The sequence below is a fragment of the Pteropus alecto genome, unplaced genomic scaffold (assembly GCF_000325575.1).
Source record: "Pteropus alecto unplaced genomic scaffold, ASM32557v1 scaffold206, whole genome shotgun sequence".
Lineage (NCBI taxonomy): Eukaryota > Metazoa > Chordata > Mammalia > Chiroptera > Pteropodidae > Pteropus > Pteropus alecto.
This window is the reverse complement of record NW_006438906.1, coordinates 3,510,812-3,528,830: the sequence shown is the minus strand read 5'-3', so window position 1 is coordinate 3,528,830 and position 18,019 is coordinate 3,510,812. Positions and strand designations below refer to the sequence as shown.

The 18,019-nt window shown below is 35.2% G+C and overlaps 1 protein-coding gene across 1 annotated transcript in view; it reads right to left on the bottom strand.

The window, feature by feature from the left end:
• Nucleotides 1-282: 282 nt before the first annotated feature.
• AGTPBP1 (ATP/GTP binding protein 1) overlaps nt 283-18,019 on the bottom strand; it is a 130,041-nt gene continuing 112,304 nt past the window's right edge. Inside the window, exon 25 of the mRNA XM_025049711.1 lies at nt 283-1,032. Coding sequence (XP_024905479.1) covers nt 864-1,032 — 169 coding nt within the window. The 3' untranslated portion in view covers nt 283-863. The remainder of the gene's footprint in view (nt 1,033-18,019) is intronic.

Sequence of the window (18,019 nt, the reverse complement as noted above, 5' to 3'; positions counted from 1 at the left end):
GAATACACATTTAATACTGGATCTTCGCTGCATTTTTAAAGCTTCTTAACAAACTGACTGCAGTGATAAACTGTAGGTGCACACAAGACACAATTTTAGACAAAAGAGCTATTCAAATACATCTTTGACAACAGGTAAAGGTATAACTATACTAAAGAAACACTAGTAAATTAAGTTTTTTTCACAAATTTTTATCAGTGTATTCAGGTGTTGGATTTTTACAGTATTTTCCCAAAAATTCTATAAACCGAGAAACTGAACTGGTTAAAAAGGATGACAAAATGAAAGCAACATTTAACATAGTTTTTATTTAATTTTGGTAAGTGTAGAATGTAATGGTTTCAAGGCAGACTCTGGATTATTTCAGTCACGACTCAATAGTTAACATGATTCTGAAGAGCAGTCTTATCTTCAATATCTACCCACCCCTACACAGACACATCTAGAGAAATCCATGTACACATATATTAGTTTTCAAAAGCTCAATATTTTCAACAACTCTAGAATTCAGATTCTATATTCTCACACACTTCAAAATCATCCATTTGATGTAGGATATAACTATGAGGAGAAAAAAATTCATGCAATGATACTCAGGTTTTTTGTTTAAAAAAACGTAAATACAACATTTGATAATTCAATGCTATATAAAGTGCATTAAATAGCTAAAATAAAACAAGGGCCAATTTTATCATGAATTAATAACACATTTATTGTCTTGAAACCAAACAGGCCCCAATTTTTATCTTTCTGAGTCAGCTCTCTATAAACTCATTTCTCTTAAACTTCCTGTGTAATAAAAACCAAGATATTTCATTTCATCTTTGCTTCTTTACAAGAGATGGCAGAGGGCTCAAGGTAGGTTATGTTCTTGATGATTCAGAGTCAGAAAGTACTTCTTCTTGAGCAGAAGGTTCATAATCTCCTGCATTTTCAGCCAATTCAATATCTAACTCATCATTACTTTCTGCACTGTAATCAACTTCTTCAAGGAATCGAGGTTCATCTTCATCCAAAACATAAGTAGTAGGGCTGTAGCCAAAGCACACAGAACATATAAGACTTCATTAGATTTTAAGGTGCTAGCATAAGATTATTTTGGCCACACTGGATTAATCTTGATTTCAGTATAAAAGTAGTTGAGTTAACTTTTAAAATGTTATCCAAATGAACAAGTGATTTATAGTAGTTCAACCTTCCCTGCATTGACAATAAAGGGTAAATGCTAATTTTTAACTGTATTACAAAAGTGTCAATATACATCCTACAATTAGACAGCAACAAAAAACAACAGGCTCTCTCATTAGGTTACTTCTTTGAAGGATTTCATCAATTTGCAGGCTTAAAATTTCTATTTTAATCACTGTAAACCACGCAACAGCTCTTTTCCATAGGCTTCATTAAAAACTGTGGGTATTTAATTGGGTCCTCCAGTTATGCACTGACACTACTTACTCTAAGTCTGTAAAGTGATCATTTGCCATAAAGGGAGCCCATATACCCATCCTCACAGTTTCTATCAGTAAAAAATAAAAATGAAAAACAAGCGAACACTCCACACCCAGATTAATTACTTTCCCTTGGGACTTAGAATAAGATATCTGCTTAAAAGCACTAAGTGCTTCTAAATATTTCATTAGGTAAATTCTTTGGGGTTAAGACAACCTTTCCACTAGGGTAGCATATTCTTTTGTCAAAAAATAATTGTGTTCTGATTTCTCTCCATTTGACACACACACACACACACACACACACCAAAGAAACACTACAGGAACATTTCAATGTCCCCATTTTGTGACCAAAACTATCTTAATTTCATATAGATGTATCCCACCTGCTTCCACGAAAATTTCCCATAATTGATGCAATTAAAAGCCATAAAATCAGACAATAAAAAGGGAACAATAATCTGTTAAAATGAGCAGAGAAGCAGATGTCATTAGGCAACTAAAATAAAAGAATTCCTGCAACTGCGTATTAAATTTGGGTCAGCTATCTGGACATTTGGGCAAGAAAGACAAGTTAATAGATTATATGGTTCTAGTTTTCTGAAAAGAAAGCAAAACTCATCTGGTAAGAGTATCCTTTTTCCTAGAATTGTTTTGATTGTGCTTATTAAAGAAAAGAGAAAAATATACTACAAAACCATCTTGATCTTATATATAGCAAACTTCCTCTTACAAGTTCTGAGCTTGCACTGTGATAGAACAGTCCTGATAAATCAAGCTGAATGGCTTGGAGGGTTATGTGAGACTTTACAACACACCTCACACTCACAAGAACAATTTCACCACTTTCGATTATGCAACTAAAATATCTGTCGTTGACTGTTAGGTCTTTGGCGGGGGGCAGGGGGGAGGCGGGAAGGTTAGGTTAAAAGAAAAAATTTGCCTTTCAAAATGACAAATATTCTTTCTTTCTTTTGAAAAACAGTAACTCGTTCCTCCTTGACCTTGGTATTTCAAATTCTCAGGGTGTCCCAGGGAGTTCTGAGACTGAAGCAAAGGAGGAGGAAAGAGAAGTGAAGAGAGAAAACAAGAAAACACAAATCTCTTGCCAAATACTTGCTTGTTTTCTTCCTGGAGACTGTTGTAATAAGAAGAAATAATCACAGAAATGCAAAGAAGGAGATAGATTTGCTCAAGAGCCACATAGTACACTGGTACAGGGGCTGGGGAAACCAGCCAGGCCTGCAGAAGCCGACTCCAGTGACCAGGTGCAGAGACCAGAGTGGCGTAGACGTCCAGCAGCATCACGGGCTCTCCCAGTGGGCAGGAAGAGCACAGAATCCACATGGTGGATGGGTGGGCAGGCAAGCATGGTTCGGAAGATCTACAGACAGCAGAATTTCATACACATATACATACACCCCTCCACTACCACCAAGGAAAACAAGACTGACATAAACGAAAATGGGTGCAGGAAGCCCAGCCACTATACCGGGGTCAGAGCAAAGACCTAGTTCTACAACAGGAAGCTGGACACTAGAAAATTTATCTGCCTGAACTAAGGGAAAGGGTCTAAAGAAAAAGCCTAGTCTTATAAGCTGTTAAATCAGTGAGGAAACAGAAAGAGAGAAGTATAACTTAGGAACAACAAAGATGCCCAGGATTCAAGACAAAAGAGTTCCCAGACAGCAAGGGGACTTGGACAAATGCTTGGTATCAGAGGCTGGTAAGCACTTATAAGACAGAGAAGCACAAGCGGGACGATGACAAGCTCCTAGAAATTTAAAAAGAAATTCTACAACAGGGAACATTCAGGGCTCTAGACCCAGATAATAACTTGACCTTTTCAGTTCTTAATCTTGGCTCATTCATATGCTGATTGTAACATGAACTCCATTCATGTTCTAGCATTACCCAATCTTATACCCAGGAGTAGACCAGTTTCATACTCATTCCACTCCTGTAAGCCACGCTGGCCCTAATGTTTGACTCCTGCCTCTGCAGGTCCTAACAAAATCATGCTCCTACTTTATAGCGGAAGAGTACATCCAGCAATGGTGATGGGGCCATCAGTGCTAAGTGTGTGTGTGTGTGTGTGTGTGTGTGTGTGTGTGTGGTGTGGTGTGGAACGGGCAAGAAGGGAGAGGAGAGATCAGCAGATCTAGTTGTAAGGAGCTGGGGAAAAGGTAAGGAAGAAGATTGCAACCCCCATCACTCCACTGAAAGCAGGCTTCTTACTGCTATTCCAGTTGCCACTTTCCAGTCCATTTTTTCCTAGATTTCTCTGCTGTACTTAGCTGTGGTGAGAATTCTGACACACCTCTCTTCTGGTTTGCTTCATTCCCCTGTTTTTCTTAATGCTGATTGAGTACCCCTCATCCTTTGTGTATGCGTCAAAAATAGGTGCTTATAAAAAGGCTCTCACTGTTCTTCTTATATATACACCCTCTTCGAGTGAACTCATATATTTTAATTTACCTTCTGATCATTTCCAATTCCAAATTTCTAGCCCCACGTTCTCCCTTGAACTTCTCCTGTGTATGCATGGACTCACTAATATGTTCACATGGCTATCTTGCATGTTCCTTGAACGTAACATGTTCACAACTGAATTCATTGTTCTCGCCACCAAGCCTTCTCTTTTTGTAGTTTCTCAGTATCATTCACTGAGTCATAAAACCAAAATTCTCAGCAAGCAAGTCTTGCCAATCAATTTCCAGACCACTCCTTGCCTCACACTTTACGAGCCTTAACTGACATTGTTTCCTCTGCTTCAGACATACCTCCCACCTTTCTTCTCCCAACTACTCATATTTCTTTTAAACCACAACCTAGGCTCATCTTTCAACTTTCTTCCTTTCTAAAGACCATCCTGAGATAAGAGCCCTTTCTCCATAATCCCTTTGTACCCTGCATGAACATTATCCGATGACTTCTCGTATGCAGTGAAACCATCTATTTGGGAGCCTGTCTCCTCAGTACTAAATCATAAATGTCGTAAGGTCAGAAACTGACTTACCCATCTTACTACTGCTCGTCATGTCCTGGCAGTGCCTGACACATGGTCGGCCTCAAACAAAAGTTTGCTGAAATCTTTACGAGAAGCCAAGAGGTCCACAATCACCAATTTTCACATTACCATCCCTCTCCCACTTTAGTAAAAACACTCAAGGCACAAGACCAACCACAGCAACTCAGCTTTACTTTTAATAATTATTCCAACATATGTTTTAAGCACTTTGCAACTTAAGTTCCTTCATATATATTATCTCACTTAAGAGAAATACTTTAAGGTAATCTGCCCTAGGATTATAAAATAATCAATCCCTTTCCATTAGCAGATAAGAATTCAGACATTATTTCAATCAAAAAAAGAATGTCTAAGCAGCATTTAATTCTTTCCCATCACTATTACTTTGTTTTCCCATCACTATTTCCTTGTTCTCCTCATTTTCTTCACTTAACTTTACTCTTTTTGTCCTGTTTTTGCTTCATTCTTCAATAGCTGTCTCAAATACACTTGCTTTAACATCTTTCTGTTATGGATTTTAATTCTTAGGGTAAAGATGACTAAGCCAAAAACAATGTAATAAGAAATATTTCAGTCTAAAAGAGAATAGCATTTTAGTCCAAAAACAAATCCTCCTCAGGCTGCTTCATGAAAAACATCAAAATCATCAGCCAAAGGGCCTTCTCACAAGATTAATGCATTCAAATTCTCTGCTATATGCTATCATTATGATGCAGAAAAGCTTTATAATTACAACTGATTTCTAAAGATAGCAAAAAGTTGATTCAAAGTTTTCTGGCTATCCTTATATTAAACTATTAAGCACTGCACAAAATTAAACCTAAAAAATTCACCATCTTCCTCAAATGTACACCCATCTGCTTCCATTAGAGCTGACTGGACATCCGTGACATCAGAATGTGGATCTTCAGCTCTGTTACCTATACGAGCATGAAAGAAACAAACACTGCATATGGAGTCAGAAATTCTGCGTCTGTGCCTCTGCTCTTCTACTAACCAGCTGTGTGACCTTCAGCAAGTCACCTACTCTCTTCGAGCACTGGATCTGCTCAGGTGTAAAGCCAGGATAACAACACAAGCCCTACTACTTCACAAGGTTGTTCGGCTCAAAGTAGGTATATTTATAAACTCTTAAGCTGTACAAATATAAAATGTTATTATGACATGAATAAAACCACCTTGTTATGGAAAAAAGTAGTAAATCAGTCCTTCTCAATTCCAAAAGAGCCTAGACAATAAGCTGAATGGGACTAAAAACACTGTTTTACCTTGTAATTCAGAGTCATCCCTTAACTTTGCACTCTGCTACAATTTTGAGACTAACATACCTGTTTTAATACAGTACGATAAAGATATCCTGGGAGAGAATATCTGAAACTGATGCACAAACAGAAAAATATTCTATTGCCCAAATTATAAGCAATCTGTGACTTGCTGATTGTATCTTTCTTGTGTTGAAATATCAGGACTAAGGTGAAAGCAAATGCCTATCTACACAAATACTATAGAATATTTTATTTACATAATTTGATTCCTATCTTATTAGAGATATAGCATTTACCATATATCACAAAGTAACAAAATTATCCATAGAAAATACAAAGAACAATTTTTGCCTATCTTAAGTGACCACAGCATACACACAAGTACTTGGACACACGTGCACATGCACATAGACACATTCAGAGTTAGTGTACGGAATATCTAACCAAAAAAATATTTATCTATTTGGGGGGAAAAAAAGGAAAGAAAGTAGCTAATCTACTGGTACTTGGTTGAGGAAAAAAAAACAACGGATAACTAAGCCGTCTTTGGGAAACGGTAATACAATTAGATGCAATTCCTGTTTATGCTGGGAATTACTAGATGCATGATCTTGGGTAAATTCATCCCTGAGCCTCGGTTTACACACATATATAAAGGGGTTACAATACCATCTGTCTCTGATCATTCTCAGAACACTAGAATCTCTGAGACAATAATTAAACTTAACACAAATTCACAACGGGTGAGCATGTCAGGCGTCCCAGGACCACTCCAGATTTAGTGATTTGCTAGGGACTCACAGGATTCAGCACACAGTTATATTCACAGTTATAACTTATTACAGTGAAAGGATACAAAGTAAAATCAACCAAGAGAAAAGGTGCGTGGGGCAAAGTCCAGAGGAAACCAAGGCCAGGCAAGGGCAGCTGCTAATAGGCAGAGAAGTCATCAGAGCTTTCAGCAATTTCAAAGGATTGTAGGCAAAAATTGGAGTTCAGAGCTGCCAAGTTTCCTGAAAGAAGGGAGTTGTAGAGATGTGACCCCAACAGTTTTCCCCTAGAGGCATCTGACATATTCTTAAAATACACAGTACATAAGAGGCTGAAAAGCAAAGCAGAAAGCAGCAAAACAAACAAAACAGAAAATAAACACAGATTTTTTTTTGGCAGTCTTGTGGTGCTGAGGAAAGGAGAAGCCCTAGGCCTTCAATTATGACCTCTGGAGGGCTACGACCTAGAAAGGAGGGAGGAGTAAATCAAGGGTTAAACAAGTTCCACAAGTTTTGCAAACCCACCTCAAGTCAGCTAGGTCTCTCAGTGGACTGAGATCTGCCCTCCTCTATAGCCTGCTAAAGTACAGAATGAATCCCCTTTGAAGGAATATGTATTCTTCCTTATTCTGATATACTATATTCTTATTTTAAATTCTCAAACAGACACATGACAGGAATAACTTCATTCTTCTAAGAGGCCACTAAGAATATCTATAAATATATATGGTCAGCAAATTACCTATATTCAGAAATGAGCGACAGAGGAACAAAGGAATGGAGGCCCAGTCCAGAGAGACTGCCCAAAGAACACCCCATTGGTAGTTACAGAATCTCTCCTGCATCCCAGGAGACAAAGGACAAGGGGCCATAACCTATAGCTGGTTTATTATGGCCACAGATGCTTATACAGAAGGTACTACCCTAACCTACCCACAATCTCAGCCTCGTTATGCCATCATTATACCATCATTATAATGTTTATGTCCAGAAGTTCATGAATCTAATTATAACAGACTAAATTCTAGGTAAGCACATGCACACTAGGCAAAGAGTTATATAGCAGGCAAGTGTCAATCAAAATGACCTCACATGCCAATCACCTAGGAATGCCTTTGTAACCACCCACCACAGCCCAGATGTAATAAAGACCTTCCCACTTCTGCATTGTTACAGCCCTCTTCACTGAGAACCCGCTCCTCCCTTGGCAGGCACTCTTATCTTTTATCTTTTTACCTCCCAAATTACATAGGGCTACAGCCTTCCTTGGCATGGCCTGTCTCCTTCTAAATATACCTTTAATAAATCTTACTTTTTCTAAATCTCACTGACCTATAACTCTTTGCTACGTCAATGGGACAGAACCGAGGAAAATTCTAACTGCACTTCTGCATCATGACCCACCCATGCAACTGGGGCACCCCAAGTGGTAACAATATGATCTTCAATTACATGGCATGATTTACCTGCCTAGAAAATCCCCCAGTAGTAATTATAGCTATAATTATTTAGTTATAAATTTCCATTTTTCCTCATGGTATTCAGAGACAAGCCCAACCTCTCTCCCCTACTGCAAAACTTCATGTAGCAGTCCTCTTGAATAAAGTCTGCCTTCTCATTCTTCAACAAGTATCATGAATAACTTTTTTCTTTAATAATATTACTTTTTCTCAGGACAAAGAGTTACTATATACTTATAAACACTATCTTCACATAAAGAAAGTATGAATAATATAGAGTTTACTATTTCATTCTAGTATTAATAGTCTGCAGCAATCAATATAATTAATGATAACTTCAAGGCACTCTCTTACAATGCTAGGGACAGAGGTTAGATAGAGCCTTTAACCAAGGAACATCATGTTTACTAGTCCAGAGACCTACAGTCATTTCCTATATCTTATTAGAAAAGTGCCCTATCTTTATCAAAACACATCAAATTAGAATTTTTTTTAAGTGGTAACACAAAGTAGAACTAATGCTAAGCATATTTTAGAGGCTTTCTCCATCTTAAATCCTATTTACTTTATTAGGTGCATTAGGAAAAATTTCTCATCAAATTTTCTAATGTTCATGCTGTATGCACAAAACAATATTAAGTACTGATACATGCTACAATATGGATGAACCTCAAAAACGAGCAATGTGAAAGAAGCCAGACATAAAAGGTCACACACTGTATAATTCCATTTATTTGAAATAACCAGAATAGGTAAATCCATAGAGGCATGAAGCAGACTAGTGGTTGCCAGAGGCTGGATGTGACTGCTTAATGAGTATGAGGGTCTCTTTTGGGTGGGGATAAAAAAATGTTTTGGAATTAGATAGAGGTGACATATGGTTGCACAATATTGTATGTACCAAAATGCCACTATGTTGTTCACTTTAAACGGTTAGTTTTATGCTGTGTAAATTTCATCTCAATTAAAAAAAAAAGTCTAAATATTGTTTGATTATAAGACAGTAATTAGGCTTCATTTAAACATGGGCATATTTTTTATTATGATAAAATATTGTAAAGTTTGGTATTTTTCAACTTCACTTTCCTATAATGTTTTAACATACTCAAACTTCAACTACTTCTTCCATATGCCTAATATAGTGAAATTTCTTCATCACTGCAATATCCTAATGAGAAGTATGGTTAAATGTTTTATCTGTTTTCCAGTCTTTTAAATGAGGGTCACTAATAAGACTATTTAATAGTTCAGGTGACAGGTAAAATAAAAAGACTTTTTTGAAGTCCAAAAAATACTATAAGCTTTTAAATAAGTCTTACCAATTTTCCCAGCTTTGACCTAAGAAGAGTAGCACACCTCCTCAGAAAGACATAATGCAGACTTAGTGTATTAGATGGAATTTTTATGATATAACCAATACGACTTGATAAAATTAAAATGATTTATATGTGGTAAATTCCAATGAATGTCCTGGTATAGAAAACATAATTAATTTTCAAAGACAGGTTTCACTGAAAATGAAGTTCTATGACTTGTGGTAAACATCGGTGGATCTCAAAAGATACTAATGTGAGAGTAAAAGAATAACGTTTTAAAAAGGATAACCCATAAGGAAAAGAAAGTTGGAGAGGAGAAAAGAGCAAAGAAGAGATATCAGCAACATGCTGGAAGATGGAAGAAGATGGATGAAACAAATGGGCTTGAGTTCCAACCTCCTATACTTTGATAAGTACCTACAGTAGGAGAAGCTTAGGAAAAACATGCTATTTGCCTCACAAAGCCCTAGAAAAGTTCAGGCATTGGAAATACTGGTTATCAGGGTGTAACTGAAACCAGAAGAACTGGTTAAAAGGTTTTTATAAAAAACAGTTAAACTTTCCGATCCCCTTCCTCAGGTTATCCTCTAGTTCAGAAACAAGAAAAGTTAACTTTGTAATGACTTACCAGAGGGGCTATTCACTTAGGGCCAAAAGTCAGAATGAGATAGAAGTAGGGAGAGTAAGTAAAGGTTTGCTCAAAAGTAAGTCCTGCTGGGCTCCCCATGCTAGACAGGACTTATGGCCCTGGGAAATATTTTTCATTTTTTAAAAAAGTCACCCTGCCCACCAAGGAGTTTTGTTATTTAGACATTTTTTCCTAATCTCTCCTTAATTAACTACAATTAAGAATTTAAATATAAATTTCATATCAGATTAGACCCAGCCTAAGAGAGCATGGGTGAATTAAAGGTTAGTTAAAAAAAAACAAAATCCAAAGGAAAGCACAAAGAGACAAAAGAATAGAAACTTATTCATGAGAGTAAAAGACACAGAGGGTATAGTGAAAAGGTCAAACTTAAATGTAAATGGAGTTCTAGGAAGGAGATAATAGGACAGAATCAGTGTTTGAAGAGAAAATAGTTAAGAATTTCCCCAAATTGATAGAAGACACCAAGCTGCAAATTTAAGAAATCTTGTGAACCCCATACGAAATAAATAAAATCATATCTAGGTAAAATCCCTTAAATACCAAAGAAAAAGAGAAATTCATAAAAGCAACTTAGCCTTAGAAGTCAGATTGCTTTCAAATGGGCAATGAGTCTACAGCCATGCCACCCTGAACAAGAAAAAAATCAATATAAATCTAAAATCAATCTAAAATCTATCAATCTAAAAGAAGGCAAAATGAACAAACAAAAACCACAAGGCAAGTGCGGCAAATAGAAAGCAAATAATAAGCTGGTAGATTTATATCTAAATATGTCAATAGTTATAATAAATGTAAATAAACTAAATATCTAATTAAATTTTTATGAAAATAACTATGTTATGCTTATAAGAAATATATAATATAAAGAGACAGAAAGGTTAAAAATAAACACTAAATAAAAAGAAAGTAACAGCTTATATATACATAGTAATAGCAATATGGTTAAAAAATCTGTCAGCTTTTTAATATAAAATCTTACATTCAGAAGTTTCAAGCTTTCCAAGGAAAATAATTTTACAGATCAGTAGTTTTTAAGCTTTATTCAACTTATAACTGATTTTTAGATTTCCATTGTTATTTATAAAACTAAACTTATATTTTACTGAATGAAGCAACTGTACATATACAAAATAGAATGACTGGAAACTTAATTTTCATAATTATCATAGATTCACCTTGAATAAGCCTCTTACCTTTTTCTTAGTTTATTTTAAAAAATTCAAGTGCTATGTGCCAAATACCTGCTAGTTTACACTGCTGTGAAGACTAATTATTTGACATCTATAAATGAGTTACTGATTACTTTGATAAAGGCAGTTAATATCTATTACTCTATGTCAATAATATCTATTATTCCAAGCTTACTTGACATAGATTGCCTATAAATGAAAATAAATTCGTCAACAACAACTATATACTCTATCTTGGGAAATAGTTAAGACCAAGGAAGATAAAAATCTAATTAAGCACTAATAAAACCATCCACATTGAACACGGAAAAAAGAAAAAAAGAAGAAGAAAAATTTGGCAGGAAAGATGGGTTTGAAAGATTTTTTAAAAAGTCAAGTCACTAAAAAAAAATTGGGAGAACTCATATTTATTAGGTTGATACCTCAGTTTCTCATTAGGATCAAGAAATAGAAAATTATCAAGGAAAAGAAGGGATCCAGACGAATATAGACAATAAGAAAAAAGGACAAGGTGGTAATTTTGGTAAAAGTGGTAAAATGGTAAATATTATCATTACCCTCTTCACTCAAGCATGGGAATGTGATTTCACCAGCTTCTGATTCCATATTCAATCATCTCCTCTGCTACCTGATACTATACCTCCTCAAACGATCACTGCCACATTACCTTATTTCAGCTCTCATCCTCCTCTCAAACACGAATGATTCCAAATAACTTGAAGAGTTTTTTTGCCTCTACCTCCCCAGCTTCAATCAAATCTATACACTATTTTCAGATGAAAACCGCCACTCAGCATCCTTTGAAGCCTGGTGGCTTCAAAACTCTTAGCTACCTAAAGAAAAAAGTCTACTGTCCTTACACTGGTATTTAGAGCACTGTGAGAGAAGCCCCCACCCCATGCCCCATCCCTCCCGCCCACAGGGCAATCTAATCCAACTGAATTTTTAAATTTGATACAGTAACCTACCACTTCAACTCAGTATGTATATGGCACTATGCAAGACACTAAGACTGACACACTAGACAGTGCTGAAGGGCAAAGATGTAGTCCCAGAGGTTTACTAGGAATTAGCTAGGCAGGTGTGAGTTAAAAAATTCTCTTAAAAGCTCGTTTAGAAAAGTACGTTTTGTGATCCCAGTTATCCCTGCTCTAAACACAGAGTGATGGATAGATAAAATTTTAAAAAGGAAAACAAAAAAGAGACAGATGCATATAGAAACAAGATAAACAACTCCTTGGACCAGAAAGAGAAAAGAAACACAAAAACAGATCATGGGCCCCCTGAACTCCAGATCCAAGATCAGGCAGCAATAACTCCTTCATGGCAACAGGGAAGCTTAAAGGTGTCCTAGAGTCAGGGAACTAAACCTAGACTCATGAGAATCAAGCAGCTGGAATGAGGCTTCCTTTCCCACTTAAGAAAGGAGGCTAAAAAAAATAAGGCTGAGACTTCTGCCTAAGGCTAAAGATTTTATAAAGTTGCAATTACTAAGTAAGAAAGATGGAGACAAAGAATCACACCTAGAACCCTCATGAACTCAATGACTTGTCCAGAAAAACCCTCAACATCACTGAAGAATAGGAAGTTGGAAATGCTAATATAAGACTAATATAATGCTATCATAAGCTAATATAAGTTTGGACTGGAGCCTTGAGAGGGTCATGTAGAAGCAATCACAAATCATTAAGGAGTTAAAGGGAGAGACTTGAAAGGGCTAGTAGGGGAGGGTGGCTCTCTTTTAAAATGAGCCTGCAAACTACAAAACTCATGAGAAACTGTTGGTGAACTTACCAACATAATAAAATTAATGGTACAATCTACAAATGGCTTTGAAAGTGTTCAGGGTCTTCAAAGAAGGAAAGAATAATAATCATAAGAATAAACAAGATCATGAAATAAAAACACCCAGAAACAAAAAGAACCAATAGATGCGAAATATATAGCCTTTAAAATAAAAACCTCCCATGAGATGAACTCTAGACTGAAAACAACTGAATAGTTAGTGAATTATAAAATGATACTGAAGAATTTACCTAGACTGCAGCAGAGACAGAAAATATGAAAAAATAGTTAAGAGATATGCATGGAGAACAGATTGAGAAGCTCCCATATAGGAATTCTGGAAGAACAGAATAAAAGAAATGATAAAGAAGCAATTTTCAAAGATGAAATGATTGAGAAATTTTCAAAATTGAAGACAAGTCCTCAAATTATAAAGTGCATTAGAAGGGTCAAGAAAGGTTTATGATTTTAAAGATACCACTCCTAAACACAACACACTGAAACTGAATAGCGTTGAGTACAAGGATAAAATCTTAAAGAAGCAGAGGCACAGACGTTTGGTAGAGGAAAAAGCAAATACAAAGACTCTGGGGTAATAAACAGATTTGTATGTTTGAGAATATACTATTCAAGGTGTGGTCGATAAACCAATGTGGTCCACAAATTCTCTGTTACTGGTCCATGATGACAAAAGTATATGAATTAAAATGAAGTGTTCAAAAACTTTTATAACAAGTTAATATAAAAATTATATGTCTGGTGAATCTCATAATTAAAAATTGGAGCTTATTTGTATTCCTTGGGGGCTTCTCTTTCATTTTTATAGTAGTTCATTCTTCTTAATTTTTATCCAAGTATCAATCCATAACAAACTGGAAAATAAAAACTAGCCTTTTGTTATAGCTAGTTTAGAAGCAACTGTTTTAAAAATTTAAAGATGGTCAGTGCTGTTGGAATGGTAAGAATACAAAGTGAGAGTAAGACAAGCTGAAGGGGGAGAAGAAGGTGTGGATGGCTCATTCTGGACCTCAGAGATTCTGATAATGGATATACTCCATATACCTGGGAAACAACTGAAGGTTTTTAAGCAGGACATACCAAGAAGCCAGAGGATAAAAAAGTAGACGGAAAAAGACCAGTCAGAAGGCTATTGGAATAGTGCAGGTAAGAGATGATGGCGGTCAGGACTAGTGTAAGGGCAGAGGTAGTGGAGAGAAATGGAAATATCTGAGAAATGTTTTAGAGGAGGAATCAGAAAGACCTGGGTGATGAATTGGATTACGGGTAAGAAATGGAGAGGGAAATGTGAAGAATAAGATTTCTGACATGAGCAACTGGGTGGATGGAGGTGGATACAGATGAATAGGTTTGTCTGGGGAACAGAAATCACAAGGTGAGTTTTTAGACAAGTTACTTTTGTGTCCAAGTATATATAATCAAGTGGGAAGCTGAATATACAGGTCTAAAACTCAGAAGAGAGGTCTGGGAAATTACAAGTATTCTGAAATTGTCAACACACATATAATTTAAAGTCACTGGAATAAATATCACCTACAGAAAGCATGTAGGGTAAGAAGAAAAGTGAAAGAGGAGAAAAAGCAAAGAAGAAGGAGAAGAAATGCTCAAAGGAAAGTTTATGAACACCCCAACTCCCCTTTTTTGCCTCAACAAATAAAACCCAAGTGATCTATGTTACATTCGCTATGGCTTTTATTTCCAAGGAAATTGTTATCAATGATCTCTAATGCATAGTAAAACTAAAGGATGATTATCAAAAGGTAGGAAAAAGAGAGAAAGGTGAGAAATATGTACACCTTCCCTTCTATACACATTACCAGTAACACAAATAACACAAGTATTTACAGTGATTCCTGAAAGTTTCTAAGAAGCAATAAAAAAATAGCCAAATAAATAAGCAATCAATATTAAATAAGATATTAAAATTATAAATGACAGTAACTGAGGATAAGAGCTATGTCACTCTGGGGGTAAAAATACAGACTTATAAACAATATGTATATGCCAGTAATCCCACCTAAAACTTTGAGGCTGGCTAGTTTCATCTTTGGCCCACGATCAGAACCTCTCACATTCCCCTTATTTACTCTATCCCCAAAAAGAGAGACAAGACCAGGATATCCACTCTCATCACTCTTATTCAACATAGTACTGGTAATTCTAGCTAGAGCAATTTGCTAAGAAAAAGAAATAAACGGCATCCAAATCAGAAAGGAAGAAGTAAAATTTTCTTTATTTGCAGATGACATGATAATATATGTAAAAACTCCACCAAAAAATGTCAGAATAAATAATTTCAAAAAAAGCTGCAGGATACAAACTCAATAAGCACACACAAAAAAAGTTGCATTTCTATACATCAACAATGAACTATCAGAAACAGAAATTCCACTTACTATGGCATCAAAAAAAAAAAAGAAAATAATAAATTAACCAATTAACTAAGGTGGAAGATCTATATACTAAAAACTGCAGGAAATTGAAAGAAATTGAAAATGACACAAATAAATGGAAAGATATTCCATGCTCATGGTTTAGAAGAATATTGTTAAAATGTCCATACTACCTAAAGCAATCTACAGATGTGACGCAATCCCTAATCAAAATTCCAGTAGCATCTTCCACAGAAGTAGAAAAAAACAATCCCAAAATTTGTATGAAACAGCAAAAACCCCTGAATAGCCAAAGCAATCTTGAGAAAGAAAAACAAAGTAGGAAGCATCACACTTCCTGATTTCAAACTATAGTATTCAAAACAGCATAGCACTGCCATTAAAACAGATACAGAGATCAATGGACAGAAGAGAGTACCCAGAAATAAACCCATGAATATACGGTTAATTTTAAACAAAGGAGCTCTAAGAATAAACCCTGAGAAAGAATAGTCTCTTCAGTAAATAGTGTCAGGAAAACTGGATAGCCACATTCAAAAGAATAAAACTAGACCCCTATCTTGTACTACACACAAATATCAATCCAAAATGGATGAAAGACTTGAATATGAGACTTGAAATCATAAAACTCCTAGAAGAAAACACAGGGTGTAAACTCCTTAAAAACTTATCTTGGTAATGATTTTTTTTTTTTTTTGGATTTGAGACCAAAAGCAAAGATAACAAAAACAAAAATAAACTAGTAGGACTACGTCAAACTAAAAAATGTTTGCGAGCAAAGAAAACTATCAAGTAAATGAAAAGGCAACCTATGGAATGGGAGAAAATACTTGTAAACCACATATAAGGGTGTGCATATCCAAAACATAAAAGGAACTCACACAACTCGAAAGCAAAAAAACACAAATAACCCAGTTTAAAAATAGGAAAAACACCTACATTGACATTTTTCCAAAGAAGACACACAAATGCTTAACAGGTAATGAAAAGGCGTTCAACATCACTAATCATCAGGGAAATGCAAATCAAAATTATAATGAGCTATTACTTCACATGTGTTAGGCTGGTTTTTATACCAAAGACATATACAAATGATAGTAAGAATGTAAAGGAAACTCTTGTACACTGTTGGTGGAAATGTAAACTGGTACAGGCACTATGAAAAACAGTCTGGAGGTTCTTCAAGGAATTAGAAACAGAACTACCATATGATCCAGAAATTCCACTTCTGAGTGTATATCTGAAGGGAAACAAAATCATTACCTCAGAGAAATCTGTACTCCCATGGTGGTCAAAGTAGCCCAAGTATGAAAAGAACCTAAATGTCCACTGATGCATGAATGGATAAAGAAAATGTGGTACATAGGTATACGAAGAAATATTATTCAGCCTTAAAAAATAAAGAAGTCCTTTCATTTGCTACAACATGAATGAACCTGGAGGGCATTATGGTAAATGAAATAAGCAAGACAAAGACAAATATAGCATAATGTCACCTAAATGTAGAATCTTAAAAAAAAAAAAAAAAAAAGGAACTCATAGAAACAGAGTAGAAAAGAAGTAGTTGCCAGGAGCTGGGGGTGGAGAAATGGGGAGAGGTTGATGAAAGGGTACAAATTTTCAGCTGTAAGATGAATAAGGTCTGAGGAAGTGATGTATAACATGGTGCTATAGTTGATAACACTAGATAGTGTAACTGACATTTGCTAAGAGGGCAGAACTTAAATATTCTCATACACATACAGAATGATAATCATGTGAAATTAAGGATGGATATATTAATAACTCAAAAAGGGAAGTAAATTTCACAATGTGTGTATATATATATAAAATCATCGCACTGTACACTTTAAATATTACAATTTTATTTGTGAATTATATCTCAATAAAGCTGGGGGAAAAAAGAATACGTGAAATAACTTAAAGGGAGGCTTCTACACAGCTACAATTTTATTTGTGAATTATATCTCAATAAAGCCGGGGGAAAAAAGAATACATGAAATAACTTAAAGGGAGGCTTCTACATATCGGTGAAAACAACAATCTTTATATTTATTTCCATTATTGTTTAGCAGGTACTTTCAAGAGTACAGAATTCAGGTAATCATTGTGTCAATTATCATATTTTAAATAACAGTTACAATTAAAGTTTTACTATATTTAAAACTGCTGAATTGATATATATAATAGAGCATGTCAATACATTAAATCTGATGACAAGTCAATATCTAACAATAAAAATGATGAGGGTTCTATAGAATGGAGTATTCTTACCCATATACATCAAACTATAAAATGCTAATAAGCTCCGGTACTATGATTAAGAACAGTGATACTGAATTACCACTGATCCTATAACTGATTAAATTTTATATACACTGAATTTTAGGAATAAAAGTTTACCTATTTAGAAGAATATTTGGCAGATATAGATAAATTTTCAGAGAGATACTAAATTAGCTATTTCTAATATATATAACAAGAAAATTATTGGAAAGTCATCTGGTATGTGCAGACGGCAACAAAATAAAATTTAAAGTATGAATCTCAACTGCAAGCCTTCTTAATTTAAATATTATCTAATATAAGTACAGTTTTCCACTGTACTTATTTTTGGGTTAAAAATAAACCATTAACATCACTAAAAACGGCATTTAAAATACAAGGATATTTCTTTAAAATTTCATCCAA